General features: G+C 43.5%; 1 protein-coding gene across 2 annotated transcripts in view; it reads left to right on the top strand.

Annotated features, from left to right (window-relative positions):
- Nucleotides 1-25,066, top strand: part of LOC115020686 (sodium channel protein type 2 subunit alpha-like) — a 36,015-nt gene that overhangs the window by 1,154 nt on the left and 9,795 nt on the right. Inside the window, exons 2-20 of one of the 2 annotated variants that reach the window (XM_029450630.1) lie at nucleotides 6,704-7,023; nucleotides 8,279-8,397; nucleotides 8,700-8,789; nucleotides 9,961-10,089; nucleotides 10,484-10,575; nucleotides 12,194-12,487; nucleotides 13,265-13,328; nucleotides 14,108-14,249; nucleotides 14,647-14,853; nucleotides 16,557-16,832; nucleotides 17,425-17,748; nucleotides 18,254-18,386; nucleotides 18,493-18,731; nucleotides 18,849-19,022; nucleotides 19,277-19,633; nucleotides 19,848-20,387; nucleotides 23,681-23,816; nucleotides 24,394-24,548; nucleotides 24,731-24,904. In XM_029450630.1, the coding sequence (XP_029306490.1) occupies nucleotides 6,757-7,023; nucleotides 8,279-8,397; nucleotides 8,700-8,789; nucleotides 9,961-10,089; nucleotides 10,484-10,575; nucleotides 12,194-12,487; nucleotides 13,265-13,328; nucleotides 14,108-14,249; nucleotides 14,647-14,853; nucleotides 16,557-16,832; nucleotides 17,425-17,748; nucleotides 18,254-18,386; nucleotides 18,493-18,731; nucleotides 18,849-19,022; nucleotides 19,277-19,633; nucleotides 19,848-20,387; nucleotides 23,681-23,816; nucleotides 24,394-24,548; nucleotides 24,731-24,904 (3,912 nt within the window). In that variant the 5' untranslated portion in view covers nucleotides 6,704-6,756. Of the gene's footprint in view, nucleotides 1-6,703; nucleotides 7,024-8,278; nucleotides 8,398-8,699; nucleotides 8,790-9,960; nucleotides 10,090-10,483; nucleotides 10,576-10,783; nucleotides 10,876-12,193; nucleotides 12,488-13,264; nucleotides 13,329-14,107; nucleotides 14,250-14,646; nucleotides 14,854-16,556; nucleotides 16,833-17,424; nucleotides 17,749-18,253; nucleotides 18,387-18,492; nucleotides 18,732-18,848; nucleotides 19,023-19,276; nucleotides 19,634-19,847; nucleotides 20,388-23,680; nucleotides 23,817-24,393; nucleotides 24,549-24,730; nucleotides 24,905-25,066 lie in introns of both variants that reach the window. The other variant, XM_029450629.1, reaches the window with a different exon arrangement.

The following is a 25,066-nucleotide window of genomic DNA, read 5'->3' on the forward strand; positions in this document are numbered from 1 at the left end:
CTGGTTATTTTTCGCTCCTGGGTGTCGTCGCGCTGCGGGTGGTGTATCTCGAGGAGGTGTGGGTGAAGACATGACAGCCGCTGCCGATTCAACAGGCTGTCGTTTGTGGAAAATACAAAAAGTGTCGATTTTCGGAGTCTCTGCGATACCGCGGATACATCACCAACATGGCGACAGCTGCGGCCCCCTCGGCTCGTTTTGAAACCGACACAATTAAGGTATCGTTCTTTATTTCTCATTTATAATTAGCCTCACAAGCTACTTAGCTTCATACTTCCGTGTCAGTCTCTATCTGCAGCCGTTAGTTGATAAGAAAACTAGTACAGCTAATATAGAGTAACGTCATTTATCTTATTACAGGTAGCCTACCACAAGAGATGAAACACGTCCTCAAAGTGCTTTAAGGTCACGATAAACTCGCTATAGAGAGTATATATGTGTATAGACAGTGTATATGAATGTTACAGACACGTAGTTCAACACATTCAACATGTCTCATAAGTAACATGTAGGTTTCCATTTCTCTGTTTTCTTAGGCAACCGTTGTTTTCCAGTGCTCCTCTATAAGCACCATGCGCAGCGGCGCCCTTTTGACACCATGCCAGCTGAAATTGTAGTCATTCAGATGAGATGTGACTGTGACTCAGGTAGATATAGCGAGCAGAAAACAAATGTGTAGGTCAAGAGCCCTCTATAGATGGTGTATGTTGTTGTCTCATACAGGCAGCTGCTCTCCCTCTTTAGCACCATGGACAGTGACAGCAGTGATTTGCTTAAGGGCACTTAAAGGAGCCATTACAGCGGTGGAGAAGTATACTTGTTGTGATAGGTACCCTAAATTAAAGCGCAGGTTTCTCATTTATAAAGTCTATGTTAAAACAATACTCACATGCCCATGCATACGTTAAGACAGTATTTGCTAGCTCCTCAGCACACTGTCCATTCAGCTGAAGCTAAAATTAGATGTCGTTATAGACTTTTAGGTGTCTCTTTGTGCTTCTCCAGACTGTGGAGTTTTTGTTGAGGGATAGTACACAGCGGGAATTATGTACTAAAAAGAGTTACTTGTTTACATGTTTAATTTGCACCAGGAAATGATCTTAGGAAGGGATCACTTCATGACCACTATTATCACAACAACAACAACAACAACAACAACAACAACAACACTGCTCTAATGCACTTCTGGATCCTAGATCCTATAACTGCTCTACTGACACTGCCAACAGGATCTAGAGCAGGGGTCCCCAAACTTTTTCCTGTGAGGGCCACATAACTTTTCCCTTCTCTGATGGGGGCCGGGGTCAGTTTGTAACAGAAAAAGTGTGACGATCGCAGGGGTGCCTAAACGTAAACATTTATTGTTTTCCAGAAAGCCACACATAACCAAATATTAATAACCCTTTCTGGGATCTTCACAGAATAGAAAGTCAGGAAATAAATAATACTATTTGTGAAATAAATAATAACCAAATAACCCTCTCTGGGTTCTTCACAGAAAAAATAAAGTTTCACTTGTTCCAAAAGCAGCGCAAGTTTCACCTCAAATGCTTTTATGTGAGAATACATGTCGCAAATGAGTTCCCCCTGGCCTTGTAGCTGCAAGTTAAGGCTGTTCAGCATTTCTGTCACGTCTGTTAAAAATGCGAGGTGCCATTTCCATTCTGGGTCGATCAGCTCTGGGACCGTTTTGTCTTTTGAATGAAGAAATGCGTTAATTTCGGGTAGCAGCTCGTAAAAACGCCTCAACTCTGCCCCGGCTGAACCATAGGACCTCTGTGTAGTACAGCACATCGCCGTGCGCAGGCTCCAGTTCAGACAGGAATTGTTGGAACTGCCTGTTTAAGTCCCTTTGCTCTGATGAAGTTTATGCATGACACCACAACCTTCATGACAGAATCCCACTTCAACACTTTGCAGCACAGTGCTTGCTGTTGAATTAGGCAGTGGACTTGTAGCGGGGCGGTGAGACCCCGTTCTTCCATCTCCCGGTTCATGCGTCCTATTAGACCCCGAGACGCGCCCACCATACTAGGAGCCCCGTCAGTCGTGATGCTGGCAAGCTTTGACCAGTCTAGGTCCAACTCTTCCATGGTTTGGCATCCTCCCCCGCTGTAGTCCCTTTGAGACTTTGGAGGGCTGCCAGCTCCTCGCACATCTCAAAGTTTGCGCTAACTCCACGAATAAAAATGAGCAGCTGCGCTGTGTCTTGCACGTCCGTGCTCTCATCCAGTGCTAATGAAAAAAAGTCAAATTCTTTCGTCTTCTGCTGCAGCTGGGCATATACATTACCCCCGATTTCTTCAATGCGTCTGGTGATTGTACTCGCCGACAGACTCACGGCATTAAAGACATCTTTCTTCTCGGAACACACCTCTTCCGTGACAGCATTCAAACATTTCTTGACAAACTCCATCAGTGAAAGGTTTACCGCTGCTTGTTATCAGTTGAGCAACCTGAAAGCTGGCTCAAACGGATGACTGGTTCAGCTGAGCTTGGCGTACAAATGTATTCTGCTGAGCTAACAGTCCACTTTATAGCTTTGAGAGTTTGTCTGCTCGCATTTGGCCTTGCAAGTTATCATACTTGTCTTTGTGATAGGGTTCATAGTGTCGGCTCAGATTGTATTCTTTGAATACCGCCACCGCCTCTTGACAGATGAGACAAACAGCCTTTTCTTTGCATTGAACAAAAAAAGAATCGTTTGACCACTGCAGGTTAAATACCCTGCATTCTGAATCAATTTTTCTCTTACCTAACCTTTTCGCCATTATTCCGTTCTATTTGACAGGGGCTAGTCTAGGATTCGCGAGGCCAGACTGAAAAAAAAATCATAATGCGTCTCTGGTATTGTTCAGGGAGCCGGGCCAAATGTGGAGGTGGGCCGTATCCGGCCCGCGGGCCTTAGTTTGGGGACCACTGATCTAGAGCATGAGTCATTTAGAAGCTTTGTATTATTTTGTGGCCATTGGAAAACAAGACTGAGGCATAAAGCATAAAGGAGGCCAGAGAAATTGTCACAGTGGTTAACTCTTTTTTTATATGTTACTTATTATACTTTCTTTCAAATCAGAGTTGGTGATTGTCTGAACAGTGGAAAGACTGACGATGATGAGTTTTATCTTGTTCATGTCGAATGAATGAAGTGTGTGAATCAATCAATTTTCCCTACAATCAGCGAGGGAAAATGACTGTTTCTGTCAATGGAGTCTGGTGGCTTTGAGTAGAGCATATTAATTGTATGTTTTGTACGTTAATAATTGTCCAAATCTCTATTGATTTTATTAGGTATTCACTTAAACGTGCATCATAGCAACGTGCAGGAAAAGGGGCGAAAAGCTTGGAGCTGGAGCCGATAAATACCCATTACTCCTTTTGTCTCGTGGGAAAGCGTCAATGTCAGTGTACAAAAAATGTCTTAAGAATTCTTAAAATGCCGTACTCATGTAGAACACTGAAGTCTGTATGTGAACCAGATTGCAGTGGGTCCCGGGGCAGTCTTTAGGACACAAGCAGGTCTGTTTTATAAGATGTCCCTTTGGGAGAAGCTCCAATTAATCTACAGTTTATGTTTGATTAATTCTTAGAAACACAACATTTTCGATCTACTGTGAATTTCTAATGAGCCTCCACTCCAGGAATAATGGATGCTGTTATTGGCTGATTGGAGTTTATGAGCCATATGACTTTTCAGTGGTAATTACAGCAGATATCTGTCAGTTCAGACTGTAAACAGCTATCTTGGCACTGTGGGGATAACAAACATGATGCAACGTGTTAGTGAGTGACCTGCACAGGTTATATTTCCCTCTACGTTTATCGTGAGGTCACGTTGGTTACATGAAAATAAGTGAGCAGTTTTTGATCTGGAACAGAAGTTTGGTTTCAGACAGGTGTAAACTGAGCGTTTGTGAATGAATGACATAAAGCCTTGAACTGGTAGAACCCCTTATTTAGGTCACGGCTCAGCATCACTGTCTTGACACTGTGTTCCAGACCTTTCCTTGAGTTGTTTGCTACTCAGGCGTGGGATGAATGTCAAAATAGCTTAAAACTGTCTCTTGCTCTACCTTTACTTTTTAAAATGGAAAGAAAAATAGGTTGTAGGGCGGTCTCTGTTCCTCCATTTCCATTTGGAAAAGGGAAGAAAAGCTGACGACTAAAGGAGACATAACTTTTGATTTTGCTTCCTGTTTTCTGGGCCAGGATAGTGTTACCAGTTTTTTGGGAAGATGTCTGTGTGCCTTCCCGCTGATTCCTGCGGGATTACTCTGGGCTTCAGGGTGTGAAGGGTGGTGGATGGTTTAACAGGTGGAATCATAGAAAATCAATAATTACTTAATAATTAACTACATTTGTTTTCTACTGGAAGCTATTGTGACGAAAGTAAATGTATTTCTAATGTTAGGCCGTCCATCAATTAATTATGCAATTAAAGGACACTCTCCAGAAAGCACTTTCCCCTTGAAGCATCAATAAGTAGATTTAGACAGAGCAATAAACGGGTCAGAGTGGCAAGATGTATGTTCCCTCGAGAGTCTTTTTCTTGGATTTTTCTCATGCGGTACATACTGTATCTGGCTATTTCTGTGTCCCTGTGAATCAGCTGAAGGCGTGTCGCCAATGTCAGACCCCCTACTGACCCCCTCCTGCACCCTACCTGAGACCTCTCACTGCTTTGATTGAAACGTTCTAGCCAGAGGTCAGCGTGACACACGGCACAGTTTTTATCCTGCTTCAAAGAATAGAAACAATGTTCCCACACGATGATTCTGATGTAACTGCTTGTCGTCAGACAGCACCTTTTGTGTTATGCACTCGAATTGATAGTAGTCACTCCATTTGCATGTGAAATGTGCTCACTTTGTTTTCTTTCTCCTCCAGCCTCTCACATGCATTTCTGTATTGGGCTCCTTTATGTCCATCCATATGCTTGTGTCATAAATCCCCTGCAGGAAGGAATCCCACCAGTATACAGTAAATACAGTTTGCTCAGTGTGTACACGATAGTCACAGTCCGGTTCATAACCCGGTTTAGGAGGCACAGTTCGGTACAAGTTTGGTACAACGATAAAAAAAACCTCTTGTTGGATGCATGTCTAATTCCCACACCCTACAACGTTGGCGTTGTTCTTCAGACAGGAGGCCCGGAGAGTACAGCCCGTTGATTTCCTGTCTGACTGGAAACCTGCAGGGGTCTTCAAGCTCTGCCGTTTCATTTGCGTTCCCCATAGTGTGACCTGACTCGCACGCCTATCAGCCTGTTGCGCTGAACTCAGCACATGTTGCTAACCGTGTACAGGTAAATGATTCACACAGAATAACTCAATCTAAGGAGCTTCATCAGACTCATGTACAGTTGAATCGCCGCAGTGACGGGAAAATGTGGTTATGAAACAAAGGATCACTCCTTTATGGTACTGCTGCATGTCTGATTAAATCATGATATAAAGCCTATTTTGGTATGAATATCAGCCTATTAATAATACTGGTAATACAATTAGAAAATAACTTGTGTGCTTTTGATCAATCTCCTTACTGTGCGTTGCACTCTCCAAACATGTGGGCCCATCGGAGCAGAGAATAACAACAACATGAGGCTACTGTTTCATAATCAAAGAATTATAGGGCTATTTGGAACTGGAACAAACCACCACTACATTTAACTCAGATCAGGATCAGGATCAGTAAAAATGAATAAGAGCCATTATTGAGAAAGAAACCAGTTTAGGCTCCACATGATACTCAGTATGTGAAGGTTGAATATATTTGTGCTGCTAACTTCTTTGTAACGGTACACAATTTGTATTGTGCAGTTACAGATACTTTTATATACCTTTTGTACTACATCTATTATTAGATTTAATCATGTACTTTTGTTGTGACATTATGAACGTGAGAGACATTTGGTTGTGTTGATATTGTGGACAAGAATGTGATGTCTTGTCTTTTATGTCTTTACCCAGGAAGAGTAGTTGTTGCTGCGGTAATGACTAATGAGGATCCTAAAGAAATTACTTTAAATAGAATATATTTATAAATCAGAGCACTACATAATAGTGTTAAATATATTTAGAATTTACTCTCTCTCTCTCTCACTCTCTCTCGCTCTCTCTCTCTCTCGCTCTCTCACTCTCTCTCACTCACTCACTCTCTCTTTCTCTCTCACTCACTCACTCACTCTCTCTCTCTCTCTCTCTTCATCTCTCTACTCTCTCTCTCACTCACTCTCTCTCTTCTCTCATCTCTCACTCACTCACTCTCTCTCTCTCTCTCTCTCTCTCTCTCTCTCTTCATCTCTCTACTCTCTCTCTCTCTCTCTCTCTCTCTCTCTCTCTCTCTCTCTCTCTCTCTCTCTCTCTCTCTCTCTCTCTCTCTTCATCTCTCTACTCTCTCTCTCCCTGTCCTTTCTCTTCTGTCTGTGTATTGCTACAATAAGGACAATGGATTTAGGGCTGAAAGTTCTGTTTACAGCCACGAAAAGCAAGCAGGCTAATTATATTTTAACATAGGATGCTCTGCGCAGTGACTGGGATGTAATGTCAGTACATGAGAGGCACACACTGGGGCTGGCTTCACCAGCTGTGTCCTGGTGGGGTTTCCAACTTACAGCATGATCCAGGAAGATAACCTCCACAAGTATGTACCAACTATTTTCAGAAGCCGGGCCCTGGGTGCTAACCCTTTTCCCTTCTCATTGCAGCTCCCCGCCCCAGCTGAGCCCCTCGCTGCCCTCTGAAGGAGCAGGATGACAAGATGGCACAGCTGCTTGTACCGCCCGGACCTGACAGCTTCCGCCCCTTCGTCCCCGAGTCGCTGTGCGCCATCGAGAGGCGCATCACCGAGGAGGAGGCCCGGAGACCACGGCCGGATCGCCGTATTGACACAGACGATGAAAATGGGCCCAAGCCCAACAGTGACCTGGAGGCGGGGAAATCTCTCCCCTTCATCTATGGAGACATCCCTCCCCGCCTGGTGTCCACCCCTCTGGAGGACCTGGACACCTTCTACAGCAATCAGAAGGTCTGTTTCTACTGTTTCTTCAAGTTACTACAATAATCTTTTCAAGTCCGTCTTACAAAAGCAAAGTATTCAAAGTATTCAATTATGGTGTGACTCGAGCAGTGCATTTTGATACATTACAGTCTGTACCTTTTAGTCCAAGCTTTTCAGCCCCGACAAGCTTGGAGTTGTTGTTAACTTCCTGTCAGTGTGGGCAGGTTTTCATCAAAGGCTAAAGTGCAGCTCATTTTCAAACAAGTCTTTTGTATGCATTACCATTCAAGACTGAATTACTCGGGTACTTTATTTAAGTACTTGAGTGTTTTTGTTTTATGCTTCTTCAGGCAAATGTTTTTATCTGACAGCTATAGTTACTTTGCAGACAAAAAATGTTCATACAAGCCATTTAATCAGTGTCTAAAATATGATGCATTGTCAAAAGTCCCTCTTTTATAAAGTTATTTTAGTTTGCATTTCTAGACAAACATGTATTCCTCTTACCTGCAGTGCTATTATCAATCAAGATTGTTTTGATGTGAGTGAGCATGAGCCCGTTGATCCTTCTACGCGGTGATACAGTTGGCAGGTGTAGTTCGGTAGAAAGAAAATAGTCCCTACATGAAACTGCTCACACCGGGCCATGATTTCTGGAAAGAGACTTTGCTGTAATTTTTTTCAAATACATTTGAACATGACTCAGCAACTCACACCAAAACTATCTCGACTGATAAATAGCACTACAGGTAAGAGGAAAAATATGAGAATATGTATTTTTTGTTTTTGAGGTGAACTGTCCCTTTAAGTCAAATTTTAAATGAAGGACTTGTAACTTAGTATTTTTACATTGTGGTGTTGCTAAAAATATCTGAATATTTCTGGAAACAACAATTTTTTTACTGCATTAAATTCAAACTAATTGGCAACATTATCATTCAACAGGTGAGATCCACAGTAATGTGCTCAGCCAAGACCAGAGCCTTTAAAGCTCGGGGCTAACAGAGGTGCTGCATGCTAATGTGAGCTGCAGCGCCTACATGTCCTGCCAGAGGTGGACTCATTCAGCTCCATTATAGTAACAGGCAGCTTAGCCCTCTCTGCTCTTATGACTAACCACACATAATGCGACAGACACTAGGACACACATACTCAAACACATGCACATGAAATGTAATTTTCAGTCGGCTGCTTATCTCACATGTAACAGATAAGGTGAGCATGGACAAGACCAGGCTTTGTTTGTGACAGATTTTAACACTTCCTCCTGTCTCTCTTTCAGACCTTCATAGTATTGAATCGCGGGAAGGCAATCTTCCGTTTCAACGCCACGCCTGCCTTGTACATCTTAAGCCCCTTCAACCCTCTAAGGAGGGTAGCTATTAGAGTTTTAGTTCACTCATATCCTTTCAGAGTTTGCTACGGACACAGCTTGATTTGGATTAAAGGGTTTATCAGACATAAGAGGGATTTGAATGATGAAGAAGAGCAAATGTCATGATTGGTTAAGACTTTCTATGCAGACATACATCAGGCTTTACTGCTGCTGGGTAATGGAAGATATTTTAGATAATGGATGAACAGAAACATGCTTTTTTTATTCTTACTGTAGCAGATGAGGGGAAATGTTCGTAGTGTGTCATACATGGCACGCACAAGTACAGTGATTAATGCTCCATTGTGTTCCTTGACTTTGTCTCTACGATGTTCAGCATGATGATCATGTTCACCATCCTGACCAACTGTGCTTTCATGACCCTCAGTAATCCCCCGGAATGGGCCAAGAATGTAGAGTAAGTCGGCATCTTCTTCTTATTTCGCTCTGTAAAACAAGACATTTTGGGGTTTTACATTGAAATATACATTCACTTACCATTTGACACCTTTGAACTCGTCTTCTTAAAGTCGTAACTCAGTCAAAGCCAAACACACATGTTCCACACACTGAAATCTGCATGACCTGTACACGTGTCTGCCTGGTTGAAGCGACAACAATAGCTACTAATAAAGAATGCAGGATGAGTTGTGTATGTGTCCCCGGACGTATACTAGATTATCAAGAAGTATGAGACATGAGCTGACTGCACATACCGCCCCAAAATGTACGCCAAACTGCGAGGCAGACGTTCAAATAAGTAACCTTTGGATAACATAATTAATAATGGTGAGTGACAGTACATTTAAAAGCCCTAGAGAGTAAAATACATAGCACTATATAGTTCATACATTTCACACTCCATATCCATTCAATTCTTTACATTGAACATCAGACTTGTGTTAGGCGTCCATTTTTGTTTAGTTTTAAGGACTTTCTGTATTTTTACTTGAACACTTTTTACTGTTTGTATTATACAATGTATTCAACATTTGCCTTGTGAAAACATTAGGAAATACTTCAATTCAACTATTTTAAATATCATAAACTTTATTTTAGAATGGAGTTGTGCGCACACATGTTGAAGGTTATTGAAAAACATCTCTAAATGACTTTCTTTCCCATAAAAACGGTCCTAGAACATGTATAGTACCGCTGACACATACGGTGATGTCATTTCTGAGTAGCCAAACATACCCTATATAAATAACAGCGTATAGCGTAGCTAGTTGAAACATGCCGGAGCAGGAAACCGAGCAAAAAGAAAGACGAGGCATCAAAAGATTTAAAGCAATGACTATTGACAAATTTGATAAAAGAGAAAGCTCTGCAAGCATTTGACAGATTAGTGAAGCAAACTGAACCACAGAGCCAGTGTCCATCAAAGTAGGTCAGGGCACACTGCAGCAAATTTCAGAGATAATGTAATAATCAAGAATCACATCAAGAACATGGTTGACTAATGAGATTGGAGGCAGTGATACAAGTAATCCAAAAAGAACGGCCCTGCACACAGTGAGTCTGTGTTAAGCAACATCGTATTCTCCTCCTCTCAACCTCACTTCCTCTCTCCCTCACTTGTTAACCAGGTACACATTCACAGGGATTTACACCTTCGAGTCCCTTATAAAGATCCTGGCCAGAGGCTTCTGTGTGGGGAAGTTCACCTTCCTGCGGGACCCGTGGAACTGGCTGGACTTTAGTGTTATCCTCATGGCGTAAGTATTGTGACAAGCACAGTTAGCATCACTTTAACATGATCTGGCGTCGATTAAGAGGCCAAATGCTTTTAATGCTAATCAGCACATCAGCCTGTGAAGTTTCACTGAAAGGAGAGAATGAGAGGGGCATGATATTCTGCAGCTTAGTTATGTGCCAGAAAGCTCTATAATGGCTGTGAGCCCTGAGTATCTTACATGTGTCCCACGCCTTCATGCCTCCAGCATTAGGTTATACTGGGATTTATTTTGAAATCATAGTATTTTGGTGGCATAATATAATGACTCTCTATTCTTCCTGTGATTCCTAATGCTATTAAGAGATGATTTATTTATGTGTAATGGGTTTCTGCCTGTGCATTGCTGTGTAGTAACTGTGCATTTGATCCTGCAGGTATATAACAGAGTTTGTAAACCTAGGCAATGTTTCAGCTCTGCGCACGTTCAGAGTTTTGCGAGCTTTGAAAACTATCTCAGTAATACCAGGTAAGGCTGCCCGCGCCTGCCTCAGCACTCCTGCCATGTGTCCTCTGTGCGTGACCGTTTGCCGTTCCCTCTCCCCTCCCCTTCCCACGACCCTTCTTTTGTCTTGTCACGCCATGTGTGTGTGTGTGTGTGTCCCACCTTTTTCCGAAACGCCCCTCTACCCACCTCCCTCCCTCCCTCCCTCCTCCTCCCCTCCCTTCCCTTACAGATATGTCACAGAGTTTGTGGACCTGGGCAATGTCTCAGCACTGCGAACCTTCAGGGTTCTGCGAGCCTTGAAAACTATATCAGTCATCCCAGGTGAGAGAGCCATCAAGGCCCGAAGGGTTAATGAAATGCTAATGGCTAACTGGCGTTTCGCTAACATCCAAGCACCAGCTCATCTCACTGTAGCTAAGCCTGATGACGCCTGTCGCCATCCCTCATGCTGCCTTCGTCCCAAGGCCAGTAAAAGCTGGAATCTGGCTCCAATCTGCACAGATTGACAGGATTCTTAGCTTTTAGAGACATCCTTTAAGGCAGAATTGTTTTTTGGTTGAAATCTATTCTTGCCTTGGGAGACTTACTAGTAGATTTTGTGTACTATTTGTTTTTGTTTTTCCGTTGTTTTGCATGAGACATTGCAAAAGCCAATTTTCTGGTATCAAGCACTTGTGTGTTTAGGGTTCCCCCTTACCTTGTTTTCCTGTGCATATCCTGCTCAGTGTTGTGTGTTTTTTGGAGAAATTGTGATATGGTGAGTGGTGGTTGGGTAATGTCATGCTAAACACTAACACTGCAACATCACATCACACACATCACAAACTGACACAAAGGTGATACGTAAACCATCCAGGACAACTTGTCATTGGCTCTTTGTATAAAGAAGATCCATATTCTCGCTGTCATGACTGAATTTGGACCCACTCGAAACATGTTGGGCTCTTTCTATGTGGCACTGCAAAGCCTGGTACAAGCGGTGCCAGCACATGTTGCTATTTCCCTGACCTAGCAATGCATTTTGCGTGTCACTTTGATATTTATATGCAGAGCATAGGTGGGAGAAGAGGTGCAACAAGATTGAGAGTGGTGTCCTGGTAAAAAAAAAAAGAAGAAGTTTCATCTGTACAAAACACACAATGTAAAGATTGCAAATTGTGGTTTTATGAAGAGTTCTGCACTGGAGCTTTTTATATTTGAGACCAGTAATGTCCACTTCACCCCACCCTCTTCTGCATAGTGCTGTGCCTATATAGATAAATACAACATGTGCGCTTTGATACGTCATTGTCGACCTTGTGCACTGGGACTGCACTACCAAAGAGCTCAATTGAACTGTTTTCATTGGCATTCTAACCAGAATACAACAGCACCGATATTATACCTCATTATTTATTAGTGATCACTTTCCCAGAGCCCAATACATAGCACTAATGTGCGTGAGAAACTTAACTTTCTCTCATTAGCCTGCTTCCTGTATGACAGCAAAAGGTTCATACAGGAACCTCCACTCGCCCTGGCTGCTTGCTACTGTGAGCTCTTCTCAGCAGCGTCTTCTCCATACAAGCTCGTAGCTGTAACAGTCACTAATCATTCTGCAATGTCCCCCTCCCGCCCCCTTGCCCTCTCTCCCGATTAGGCTTGAAGACCATCGTTGGCGCACTGATCCAGTCGGTAAAAAAGCTGTCGGACGTCATGATCCTCACCGTGTTCTGCCTCAGCGTCTTCGCCCTCATCGGCCTGCAGCTCTTCATGGGCAACCTGAGGCAGAAGTGCGTACGCGCGATAATCAGCAGCAACGCCACCAACAGTAGCAACATCACTGCCAATGACGCAATGTTTTTCAACAACTCCCTGCTGGATTTCAACACTTCGTTTGTGGAGAACACCACGGAGAACTCCTTCAACTGGACGGAGTACATCAGCGATGAGAGTAAGCCGAGTGAGGCGGCGTGAATGTGTCTGCCAGGCGCGTGTCGGGGTTAACCGGGGTCAAGTTAGCGTCCGCCCCAGAAGGCTCGAGTCAAATACTGACTACTTCATATGCAGAGATGGGTCAGGGTGGTGGTTGTGTGGGGGAGGTCAGGCACACTGGCCTGCTGCCGTGATAAGGAGTGACAGCAATGGCTGCGAGCAGGGGGCTGCGCTCTCTAACAAGGGCTGGTGGGAGAACGCAGCAAATGTGGCGGATAATCGGCACAACAATAAAACCCTCTACGTTCACCCCCCTCACTAACGTGCATCATTCTCCCATAGCCCATCTGTGTGGCATGAGCCGCCTAGCGCGCTAGAGTAGGGTGAGTCACCGACCGCCTGCAGGATATGGTGGAGACGTGCAGCAGCTGCATGACAAGAAGAAGAAGTCACAGGCAGCTGATCAGAATGACAAACATGTTATAAAGTCTGGATGATTTATTGCTTGAAAAAAGTCTGATGCGAGTGTGATTTTGTGAAGCGGTGGATGAGGACAGAGTGGCCGTGACGGCTTCAAAAGTCACATGCGCTTATGCACACACACACAAAGGATGACTAATGTGGTTGGGCGTTAAAACAGACAAATCGCCATCTTCCTTCTCTGCCTTCCAGCAAATGTACAATATTACCCCACGCATGAACAGTGAGGAGACCCCCGCAGGGTGCATATTGTCTTTGTGTCCCCTCATATCTGCTGCTTCTGACTGACCGTCCCTGTGTCTCCCCTCTCCTCTAGGTAATTACTATCGCCTCCCTGGCCGGAGGGATGCTCTGCTCTGTGGGAACAGCAGTGGCGCTGGGTAAGGCTTGACATGTTTTATTTATATGGCCAATTAGATGCACCACAAAGCTGAGCATACACAATTAGTGTCGACACTCGCCACCGCGCTGAGGCATTACGAGAATCTAAACTGCCGGTTAACTATGGGTACTTTTCAATCTGTGTGTTTTGGCAAATGTGGAAACTCCTTCCTTTATGCTTTTGTTGCGAAGGGAAGCTTATTGATCTTGATCTTCATCAAAGAATCTCTCCACGATAGTGTGTAGTCCGTGTTCAAGGCCAAGACTTTTTGATAAGTATACTGGATAAGAGGCTAAACATCTGCAAAGATTCAATATCTATATATATATAATATATATCATTTTGGTTTATATGTCATTGTGTATATATCAGCCTATTAATAATACTGTTAACATCCTCAGAAAGGCTCAATAACAACAACATAAAGCTACTGTTCTTAATCGGGGACACCCTGAGGATGAAACCCGACCTGTTGACAGTAATCAGTTCCTTAGAGAGCTTTAAACCCCTCTTCAAGGAAGCTTTATATCTGCTGATGGAGGAATGAGGATATCCCAGTATTTCATTTGATCAATTATTTAAGTCTTTGTCTCCTACTTTATACCAAAGATTCAAGTCTGATTCAACAGGAAGTTTAAAAAAAACACAGGTGGAGAGGTACATTTGGTGGTAGTGAATACAGGTGTGTGGTAATTACACTGATGATGACATTTTAAGATACTACAGGAGGCACAACTCATGCTCCGTGTTGTTCATAACACCCGTGTGTCCTGACAGACTCTGTCCTGAGGGCTTCTCGTGTATCAAAGCTGGACGTAACCCAGACTACGACTACACCAGCTTCGACTCCTTCAGCTGGGCGTTCCTCTCCCTGTTCCGACTCATGACCCAGGACTACTGGGAAAACCTCTACCAGCAGGTTGGTACAACCTTCCTCACCATTAGGGAGTATCCTATTGCTTGTCCCTTTAGTATCTTTATTCACTCTCTGTAAAGGTTAACTCATCATATCTCAAAATATTGAAAGCCGTACCTTCCAACAGTAAATATGTGAGCAAACATACCCAGTTAGTTCTGTGTTTTTATACACGAGGCCTGTTATATAAGGCTATTTTGTGTTTGGTTCTGTACTGCTGCAGTACAATGCAGCAGCTTGACATTTGCAAAGTCAACAAACAACGGGATGACCCCAGCTGAACTCTGCTCAGTATGTTGTGTTGCTTCAAAGAAAGGACAAACAGCTGTGGCGTTCTCTTCACTCTCATACATCGGTGGATATTTGAATAACATCTGTCTCTGTGTCTTGGATCCATCAGACTTTGCGTGCGGCAGGAAAGCCCTACATGATCTTCTTCGTGCTGGTGATCTTCCTGGGATCCTTTTACCTGGTCAACCTGATTTTGGCCGTGGTGGCCATGGCTTATGACGAGCAGAACCAGGCGACCATCGAGGAGGCTCAGCAGAAGGAGGAGGGGTTCCAGGCCATGCTGGAGCAGCTGAAGAGACAGCAGGAGGAGGCTCAGGCAGGACATTTATCTTTGTCTGTTCACATTCAAGTTCGCAATATGTGTCAATTATATGAATACGATTATTTCAAACATTTCATTTGAAACGGATTTGTTGCTCAATAGTGTGGTGCAGGAATGAGTCCTAAATTGCAAAGTGGTGTGGAGATTATCCTGCCGAGCAAAACGTGTGAACATCATGAAGTATTGTTTGCCACAGAGCTTATTTTCTGCAATATTCCAAAATCCAATGGAAAATCCTGTTGGCTTTTTGTTGAGGTGTGTTCACTTCCTGGTCTGCCTACAAAAGTACGTCATCCTGCGTCACTCTATTCAGAAGTCCATTCAGAAAGTGTGGATTTGAAACTGCTAAAGTGACAGGGACGTTTTAGGAACTGAGTATTTTATAACATAGACGAGTGGCTGGGAGAATCTCTCTGTATGTAGCTGGGGAGACTCGGGCTTAAAGTCGTGCGCCAGCTGCCAAAAGTAGCGTTTCCCTGGGCGAGCGAGGGATTCACTGTCCTGGATGAGTGACACCCCTCTGCTGCTCCCTCAGGGGTCAGGGGTCCTTGCTCGACCTACAGGAAGAGTAATTAGCAGCTGGACATTGAGTGCAAGTGAATGCTGGATAATGGGAATGGCAACAACCAGTTGTTTTTGAAGTTCCTGCTACCCACACGGCTGAATGCATGGATACACAATTGAAATAATTAGCTATAGGTTAACAGTTGAAATAGCTTCTGGTACACAGTAGATGATTGAAAGGTACAACTAAAGTATGAATGAAAAACTGACCAAAACATTGACAATTCCAGCTAATTTAAAAGATCCACAATATCCACAGATATACCGTTTGTATAACAATGTAAAAATAATTCCAAAGCTACATTTCCCTGTTACTTTCTGCTTTTCATATTGTACGATACCACATGACATCCTTTCCAGCTCATTAGTGGAAGGTCAGATACATTGTCTGTTTTCCTTTTCCTTTTCCGCCTCTGCTCATTCTGCCACGCTCAACACTGTCTTATCGCGCTTGAGCACATTCAGGTTGTTGTTGTTGTTGTTGTTGTTGGGTGTGCTGTAGTTGCCATGACTGATCTTAGATCCTCGTGCTATAGTGCTGTATGTTTTGGAGGAATTTATTTCCATTAGAACAAAGATAAAAGACGAATAAGAGCTAGTTTAAAAATCGAGTGACATACTGTATTCTTTGATTGCCTAACCATTGGATGTACAGAGAGTAGTTGGAAAGCCTGTAGCTGTATGCACAATCTTTGCCTTCTAAAGCAGCACCAGATTTTATCCACTGATATCCCACTAAGCTTCTGTTCAGGCATGTAGTAAATCATATTTCTTAAGGAAAGATGCACGAAATTCTGCGCCTCTGATGTTGTATTTTTGGTTTGATCAATGGTGCTTGGCTTTCGTAGATCAGAATGTCCCTATTTATAAAAACAAAAGGGCTGACCTAGCATCCACACATGTGTTCTCTTCCTCGATGAGTATTATAAAAGCAGGAATTCAGAATTGTTTTGGTTTGCATTAAAAACATTCAGGCGTCCATTTTTAGAAGGTGTCTGAAGTTAACTGGCTCTTTATGCTGCTGCTTCTGCTCTCGGCTTCCAGGCTCTCTCCTCGGCTCCAGTCCTTGAGAGCCTCTGAGACTGTCACTGGGTCGCCATGACAACTGTGTTTGTGCTCTGATTGGTTGGCAGGTTGCCGCGGCAGCAGCCATGGAGAGCGGAGAGTACAGCGAGAGGGGGGGCCCGGCCTCTGAGTCCTCCTCGGGGACGTCTAAGCTCAGCTCGAAAAGTGCCAAGGAGCGACGCAACAGGCGGAAGAAGAGGAAGCAGAGGGAGGAGGAGGAGAGAGGGGTCCGCGACAAGTTCCACAAGTCTGAGTCTGAGGACAGCATCAAGAGGACCAGCTTCCGTTTCTCCATTGATGCCAACAGACTTTCATACGAGAAGAGATGCTCCTCGCCCAACGAGGTAAACACTTCCCTCACACATCCGATTTGTAAGTGAGTGTTACCTGATACTTGATACACAACATTTCAGACATGTCCCATCATGTCAGTGATAGACTTCAAGCAAATAAGTAAAACCAGGTAAAACTAAACATTGCCGTATGTATTCATTCAGATGTTCACCACTCTCATATATGTCTGTTCACTATGGAGCTGGAGCTAGCTTAGCTTAGCATACAACTGGAAGCATGGGGAATCAGCCTGGCTCAAATTTGACGTTTTATGCTTTTGTTTTTGTGCAACGCCAACCAACAAGATATAATGTGTTAATCAATGAGCTGTTTCCCTTTGCTTCATAAGGACAAACATAAGAGTGGTATTCATCTTCTCATCTAACTCTCAGCAAGGAAGCAAATAATTCCAGAAATGTCAAACCTTTTCTTTAAAAAAGCTTTTTTAAAGTCATCATTCTTGTTCCTGTTGTCCAACGACATTCTTCACTTTGTTTCTGTCTCACTCCTTCCTGCCTGATCTAACGACATACCTGTCCTTCTCTTGTCCAGGGCTCTGCACCCTCTAACCCCATTTGTTTCCTTTGTCTCTCTCTCTATCAGTCTCTGCTCAGTATCCGTGGATCCCTCTTCTCACCTCGGAGGAACAGCCGTGCCAGCCGGGCACGTGACATGGGCTCTGAGAATGACTTCGCCGACGACGAACACAGCACCTTCGAGGAGAGCGACAGCCGTCGAGGCTCGCTGTTCTTGCCGCGCCGTCTCGAGCGCCGCTGCAGCGCTGTGAGCCAGACCAGCCTTGGGGCGCCGCGGGTCATGCTGCCCGCCAACGGCAAGATGCACTGTGCCGTAGACTGCAATGGTGTGGTGTCTCTGGTTGGTGGAACTTCTGTAACAACCTCCCCTGTAGGTCTCCTGCTGCCTGAGGTGACTGTTTGTTTCACACTTTATTTTCCCATTGACCTGCTTTGAGTTTATACCACATAGTTCCTTTTTAGTCCCATCACATGGTTCTTATGTTGCTCTCCACGGTATGAATTGTAATGACTTTGGTGATACTTAAATCTTTAAATATCAAACACCTGCAAAACTGATGACATTCTCCTCAGGAGGCTGAGACTATTGATGAAAAATGGAGCTTTATAGCACAGAGCTTTAAGATTCATCTTTGAATACACACAATATTTGTGAGTGGGATGTACTCATCGTTGGTATGAGTCTTTTCATGGGATTTACTTTGAATTGTCACCAGGCTCATCCTTTAACAGTCCTTAACATCTTCACAGGTGTATTTAGACAAATAAGTGAAAACACCTGTGTAGGTGAAGTATGGGTGCGTAGGGCCTTGAATATAAAATGATAAGATTCACATTTGCTAAATGGTGCCCAAATATATTGTCATGAATGTGTTTTCGATGTGCTTTACTTCCAGGGCACTACTACAGATACTGAGCGAAAGAAACGGCGGTCAGGTTTCCGCCGTCCATCCATGGATTATTTAGATGAACCAGTGGCCAGGCAGAGAGCCATGAGTGTGGCCAGTATCCTCACCAACACCATGGAAGGTCAGGCTCAGGCCATTTATTTGTGGCCTTTGTCTTTCTTGTCTTATTTTCTTGTTGAGCTCATTTAACTGCATTTCATTGAAATTAATAAATTGTCGTTTTCCAGAGCTTGAGGAGTCGAGACAGAAGTGCCCTCCCTGCTGGTATAGATTCGCCAACACCTCTCTGATCTGGGATTGTTCCCCCGTATGGCTGAAAATCAAGGACGTCGTCACCACGGTGGTCATGGACCCGTTTGTGGATCTGGCCATAACAATTTGCATCGTCCTCAACACCCTTTTCATGGCCATGGAGCATTACCCCATGACTAAAGAATTCGACAACGTACTCTCAGTTGGAAACCTGGCAAGTATTGTGTAATATGTTTGAAAACTCTTGAGTGGACAAAAGCATAAATGTAAAATATCTCTCTATGATGCAGACTCAGGAGTAACACAAGAACATTGCCCTCTTTGTCATCAGGTGTTTACAGGCATCTTCACAGCAGAGATGTGCCTTAAGATCATCGCCCTGGATCCCTACTACTACTTCCAGGAGGGTTGGAATATCTTTGATGGCATCATCGTGAGTCTGAGTCTGATGGAGCTTGGTTTGGCCAAGGTAGAAGGCCTGTCTGTGCTCAGGTCCTTTAGATTGGTAAGAGCGCCGGTGGAGTGATATATTCTTTTGCCGTTATTCTCGAAGTTTGTTTAAAATGTGCAATACATTTGGATGGAATCCTGGCTAGTGATCGTTTACACATCGAGATTGAAAATATACTCATGTAGTCTCTTAAGTATTTGACAAGCTGATAAACATTACTACAGTATAATCTGCTATCTATTGAATGTTAATCATCTAGAAAATATCAACACAATCACACAGTGCTTTTAAATATTCTTTTAAAACAGCTGAGGGTCTTCAAACTGGCCAAGTCATGGCCCACTTTGAACATGCTGATCAAGATCATTGGGAACTCAGTGGGTGCTCTGGGCAACTTGACTCTGGTGCTGGCCATCATTGTCTTCATCTTTGCCGTGGTGGGCATGCAGCTGTTTGGCAAGAGCTACAAGGAGTGCGTGTGTAAGATTTCTGATAACTGCGAGCTGCCCCGCTGGCACATGCATGACTTCTTCCACTCTTTCCTCATCGTGTTCCGGGTGCTGTGTGGAGAGTGGATCGAGACCATGTGGGATTGCATGGAGGTGGCTGGACAGACCATGTGCCTGATTGTGTTCATGATGGTCATGGTCATTGGAAACCTGGTGGTATGGGTTTTTTTCTTCTTTATTTCCCTTCTAAAATCTGGATAACAAAGATAGGATTAAGGACACTGTTTGCTTTACATTTAAAGTTTTTAAATATATATTTTTTAAATTGGTTATAAAGTCAAGTAATACGTTTAATTTCTGTAGCGCTTTTCTCTGTTTACAAGTAATATGTGGAATTCACTTTCCCTGCCTAATGTCCACTTCTTCCCAGGTTTTAAACCTGTTTCTGGCTCTCCTCCTGAGCTCGTTCAGTGCCGACAACCTGGCAGCAACTGACGAAGACAGTGAGATGAACAACCTGCAGGTCGCTGTGGGCCGGATTCAGCGGGGCATCGCATTTGTCAAATCCACAGTGCGGCAGTTCTTCCGGAAACTCTGCTTTGTTGGGGGCGGTAAGAGCTCCAGCCTGGCTGAGGAGAGCAAACACCTGGATGAACTGCACAGCAATGGCAAGGACAACTGCATCTCCAACCACACTTCAGTGGAGATCACAAAAGACCCCAGTGTGGTATACATGACAGAGGGCAATGGGCGGCCAGGAGGGGGGCTGGTAGTTGGAGTTGGGGTTGGGGTCGTGGTTGTTGAGGACACTATAGAGAAGTACCCAATGGAGGAATGCGACTACATGTCATTTATTCATAACCCCAGCCTGACAGTCACAGTGCCCATCGCTGTGGGCGAGTCGGACTTTGAGAATCCAAATACCGAAGATTTCAGCAGCGACTCGTCGGATGTGGAGGGCAGCAAAGAGGTAAGATCAAAGACTTAGACGTTCTGTCAGTTTATAGGAGATCTCTTGAGTCACACAGCTTTTGTATTTGATTAGCTCCTTTTTATAAGTGTAATAGTTAACACTCAATGCAAGCCAGTCTATGCATAAATGGCAAGATTTATATAGAGGCCTTTTCAAATAATTTTCAGCAGTCAAGCAGTTTGAAAATAACATACCTGCTGACTCATTAGTACATGACTCATTCTGTGCTACTGTGGGAATCTTCTGGAGTTTTTACTCAGTTCTGAATTTGGCATTTGGCAGCAGAAAAAAAAGTGATAACGAATAATGACTCAAATTTGTGTTTGGCCTATGTATCAGGTTCAGAGTCAAATGTATGTGTCAGTGTATTTGTCTACAGTGTTACATATTTGACTTGTGTTAAGATAAAGTCAATGAAGCAGCGAACTACAATTTAAACAAAACTAAATACATCATTGGCACAGAAGTGTTGCTTTTCTTTGTAATTCATCGCCTATTTCAACAGAGCAAATGCCAGGTTTGTTGTTAAGTGTTGCCAGGCTGACAGAGCATTGGGACTGTGCTCCCTGGTGATGTCAACCTGCCACTGTGGGTGTGGTGCCAAGTCCCTGTGTTACAAGACAACCCAGGAGACTATTTCTAGCCATGGCACCACATGTTCCATACATGGACCAGGCAAGGCTGATCCTAACACCCTGCAGCCAGGGGTTGGTGAATTGTAGTAATTTAACACCAGAAGTTATTTGGTCATTTCTTACCAACTGTGTCAGAGAGTCAAATCAGAGACAGGAAATATTAATGGATGCATTTCGAGTAACACAATGAACATTTGGTGAGTGTTTGTTGTTTGAGACGAGTGTAAAAACAGCACCCCACTCTCTGCTTTGCATCTATTAAGGAATATGCTTTTCAGGGAATCTTAACGCGTAATCTGAATCTGTGGAATCTGTGTGGCTAACGTGTTCTCCCATCGTGGCTGACTAGTGAAAGCAGACTTGAGGTTGTATGCTGGCTTTTGGTGTGTTTGACTTACTTTGTTTAACCCCCCATTTGTTATTGCAGCTGTGTCACAGACGCTCTCAAGGTTTTCAGTGAGAGGAGAATTGTAAGACCACTTTATTGTACCATAGCACTAGCACCATGAGGACTGCCTATACCATTTACAGACAAACAACATATTTTTCTCATACCTTCAATGGATTGCCCATTTTCGTTCTTTGCCTGGTCTGCCCTTCGTCCCCCACCCCACCCTCTTTGCTTTACACCCCACCCATCCACCCTTTCCCATACAGCAGCGCACTCAATGCTGTAATATTCTTCCCTTTAACCCCCACCCCCACCCTTTCATAATTTATCTCCAAGCATCAGGCTGTATTGCAGTTACAAACCATTAGGAATGAGCAACACCACCTTTTTCCATTGATAGACAAACTCATCTAACATGATCTTTGCTTTGATTTCATTGCTTGGTTTTGACTTGGTTTTGGGACTTGATTGGCATCGAGCTTGAGATTGAAAGAAGAGAGGAAGAAGAGAATGAGAGGGGAAAGAGAGATGGAATGGAGGAATGAATTTTGACAAAATTCATTTGTCTGGTTCATAGCCCATGCATACACACATGAAATACTTGTACGTACTTGTTTTCTGTGATACTGAAATAATAGTGTAATGATGAAAGATTCTTTACAGAATTCTTTCCAAGGCGATCATTTTGAAACGCAAATTAATCAACGTTGATTTTTGCAAGGAGGCAAACCGATAACACATGGCAGTTCATATTGAATCCGACTTATTTATGGTGATGATGACTGCTCGAATATATAAATTGAAGAAACTCCATTCCAAATTACATTGAATCCTACTAGAGATGCTACTTTTACAAAATGATTGTGGATTAGTCGGTCCTGTTCTATGTGCTTCTATGCCTGTGTTATCCACTTTCGTTCCACTGCAACTATCTCGTCGCCCAACATGTACAAATACAGTAAAACTTTCCAATAAAATCTGCCAAATAAAAGCATGTTAGGACTAAAAGCCTCATATGATCCATGCCCAGGAGATAAAATGGGTCTCTAGCTGAAAGAGAGAAAGAGAAACAAGAGGGAAACACCCGTCCAGAAAACGATGCACTTGTGAGCAGCATGTTTCCATCATTCCCATGCCGTATTAGCTGGGTCCCACGGCAATCAGAGCTGCTGCACTGTCTAGGATGACATGTTCCTGTTCTTAACACACCAGACAGATCAGACATGAGGCCACATAACACCATGTTTGCCCAAGGAAAAACAGACAGGAAGTCTCACAACACCAAAAAGTCTCACTATATGCAGATGATGTTGTAATGTACATTAATAAAATAAGAAAATCACTGCATTTTAGGGTTTCAGAGGAGTGTTGCCTTGGTTAAAAATTCAGAGTTATCAAGGAAGGCCGAGTACAATGAACTTGACAACAGCAGCAACACTTACATGTGTTGCTTATTGCTCAGAAGAAGGAAGAAAATCGTTTACTACCACACTTAGTCCTGTATGTTTTCTGGGTACTAATTCAACATGTTTTATAAATGGGAACAAAACAAACGCCAGACCACATGCTGTCTTATAAACAGTGCACAGTACTGGTTTTTGCTGGTAAGCTAATGTGGTTTTCCGTCTACTTCAACACAAACAGAAGAAGCTTGTACACTGCTTTCAAGGAATGGAAATAACGTGTTTTCATGTCACTCAGGAAAATGTTCAGCAGTCCTTTTGTGGGTTGATTCTAGCTTTGAGGGTGGGGAAATTGTTATTCATAGAAGCAATTTTGGAAATGGGATAAATTCTAGACAAATTGATTTGGGGTCATTTTTCAGTGGACATGAAAATACTTCAGCACACGTTCTGCTTGGTACTATTTCAGGCTTGGATTGATAATGCACTGGAATACTGCATGCACTCTGCCTCAAACTGAGGTCATATCAAACGTACCCACAGAGCATTTCCGTAATGCCAACCTCCCCATGTCATGTGTTGCCACATAATCTGATTTGAGCCATCATATAAAACTAATATCAAAGCCTGTAGGTACATTTGATCGATGCTGCATGTGATGATGATAATAATACAATGACTTTAAAGAGCCCAACTCTGAGCTATTATAGTGCCTAGTCTCCACACTCAGGCATATAGTTGTGGCACTGGAGTACATGTGAATAGAGAATCACAATGATAACCAGCTCAGAAGGTTGGCTCCTATAACCACTGAACCTCAGTGGCTCTGCATTGTAACTTTGTACTCTCGTCTTTTTCCAGAAGCTCGATGTAGAGCCCCGTGCTCCAAGCTCATCGGAGGGGAGCACAGTTGATATTCGCCCCCCTGGAGATGGGGTGGATTCAGTGGAGCTAGAGCCGGAGGAGTCGCTGGAACCAGAGGCCTGCTTCACAGAGGGTGAGAGGGATGGGAGGGTGATAGGCAGGGGGGATGATGGGTAGTGGGAAAGTGTGACGGAGCGAGAAAGGCGGTGTTGAAATGCTTCCACAGCACATTTCAAAACACAAAGTAAATCGCATTAACTGTCTGTGCATAGCACCGCTGAGTGACAGCTAATACAAATGCTCATCAGGACAGAAAGAAAAGCAGTGTGTGGGATTGTCTTGGTTTGTAATGTAACCTGACATTTAGTCTGATGCTCCTCCAGTGCAATTCTGAATCTGCAAGTACCTCGTCAGTCTTTCATGAGAGTGAAATATAGAAATCGAACATTATGATGGTTCAATGGTTTAATGCCACCCAAATTGTAGCAGTAGATGTGAACACTCATTACTTTTGCCATTTCTCTGGATTAGATGTTGCACTAGATTTGTTGGCTGTAGAAAATCCAAGTAATGAAAACTGACTGGTGGAGAAAAGATGAGGGTTTGTTTTGGTTTAATCACGCAATCACCTTTTAGTCAACATGGACCCCATATTCATTTATGTGGCCATTTTCTTATGCACCTCTCCCCACATGCCCCCATGCCTGCAGGCTGTGTGAGCAGGTTCCAGTGCTGCCAGATCAACGAGGAGGAAGAGCATTTTAAGAGCTGGTGGACACTCAGGAAAACCTGCTTTATCATAGTTGAGCATAACTGGTTTGAATCCTTCATCATATTCATGATCCTGCTCAGCAGTGGAGCACTGGTAAGTGGATGTTTGTTGTATGTGTGTGCATTTACCTCCCTTGATAAAACATTGCTTGCATTAACAGGGTAAAGGGGTTAGCATTGACTGATCACAGCGAGGTTTAAATCTCAGTCCTGGTAATCTCTAATTCACACCTCATTGTTTCCAGCAGTCTTTACTATCGATTCCATTCTGTACAGGCGTTTGAGGACATTTACATCGAGCAGCGGAGGACCATCAAAACAGTGCTGGAGTACGCAGACAAGGTCTTCACGTATATCTTCATCCTGGAAATGCTTTTGAAGTGGGTGGCATACGGATTTGTCAAGTATTTCACCAACGCCTGGTGCTGGCTCGACTTCCTCATCGTAGACGTATGTATAATCAGTCCATATCAACATAAAAACTTCCAATCTGGCAACAAGTCAAAGATAATAAATGAGTAGTTTGACATTTTCGGAAATACACCCTTTCTTTCTGCGAGAACCATATGGGTAAGCTTATTATGGAGATAGAGCCAAGATGCGATTAGCTTA

Source organism: Cottoperca gobio, chromosome 2, assembly GCF_900634415.1.
Source record: "Cottoperca gobio chromosome 2, fCotGob3.1, whole genome shotgun sequence".
NCBI lineage: Eukaryota > Metazoa > Chordata > Actinopteri > Perciformes > Bovichtidae > Cottoperca > Cottoperca gobio.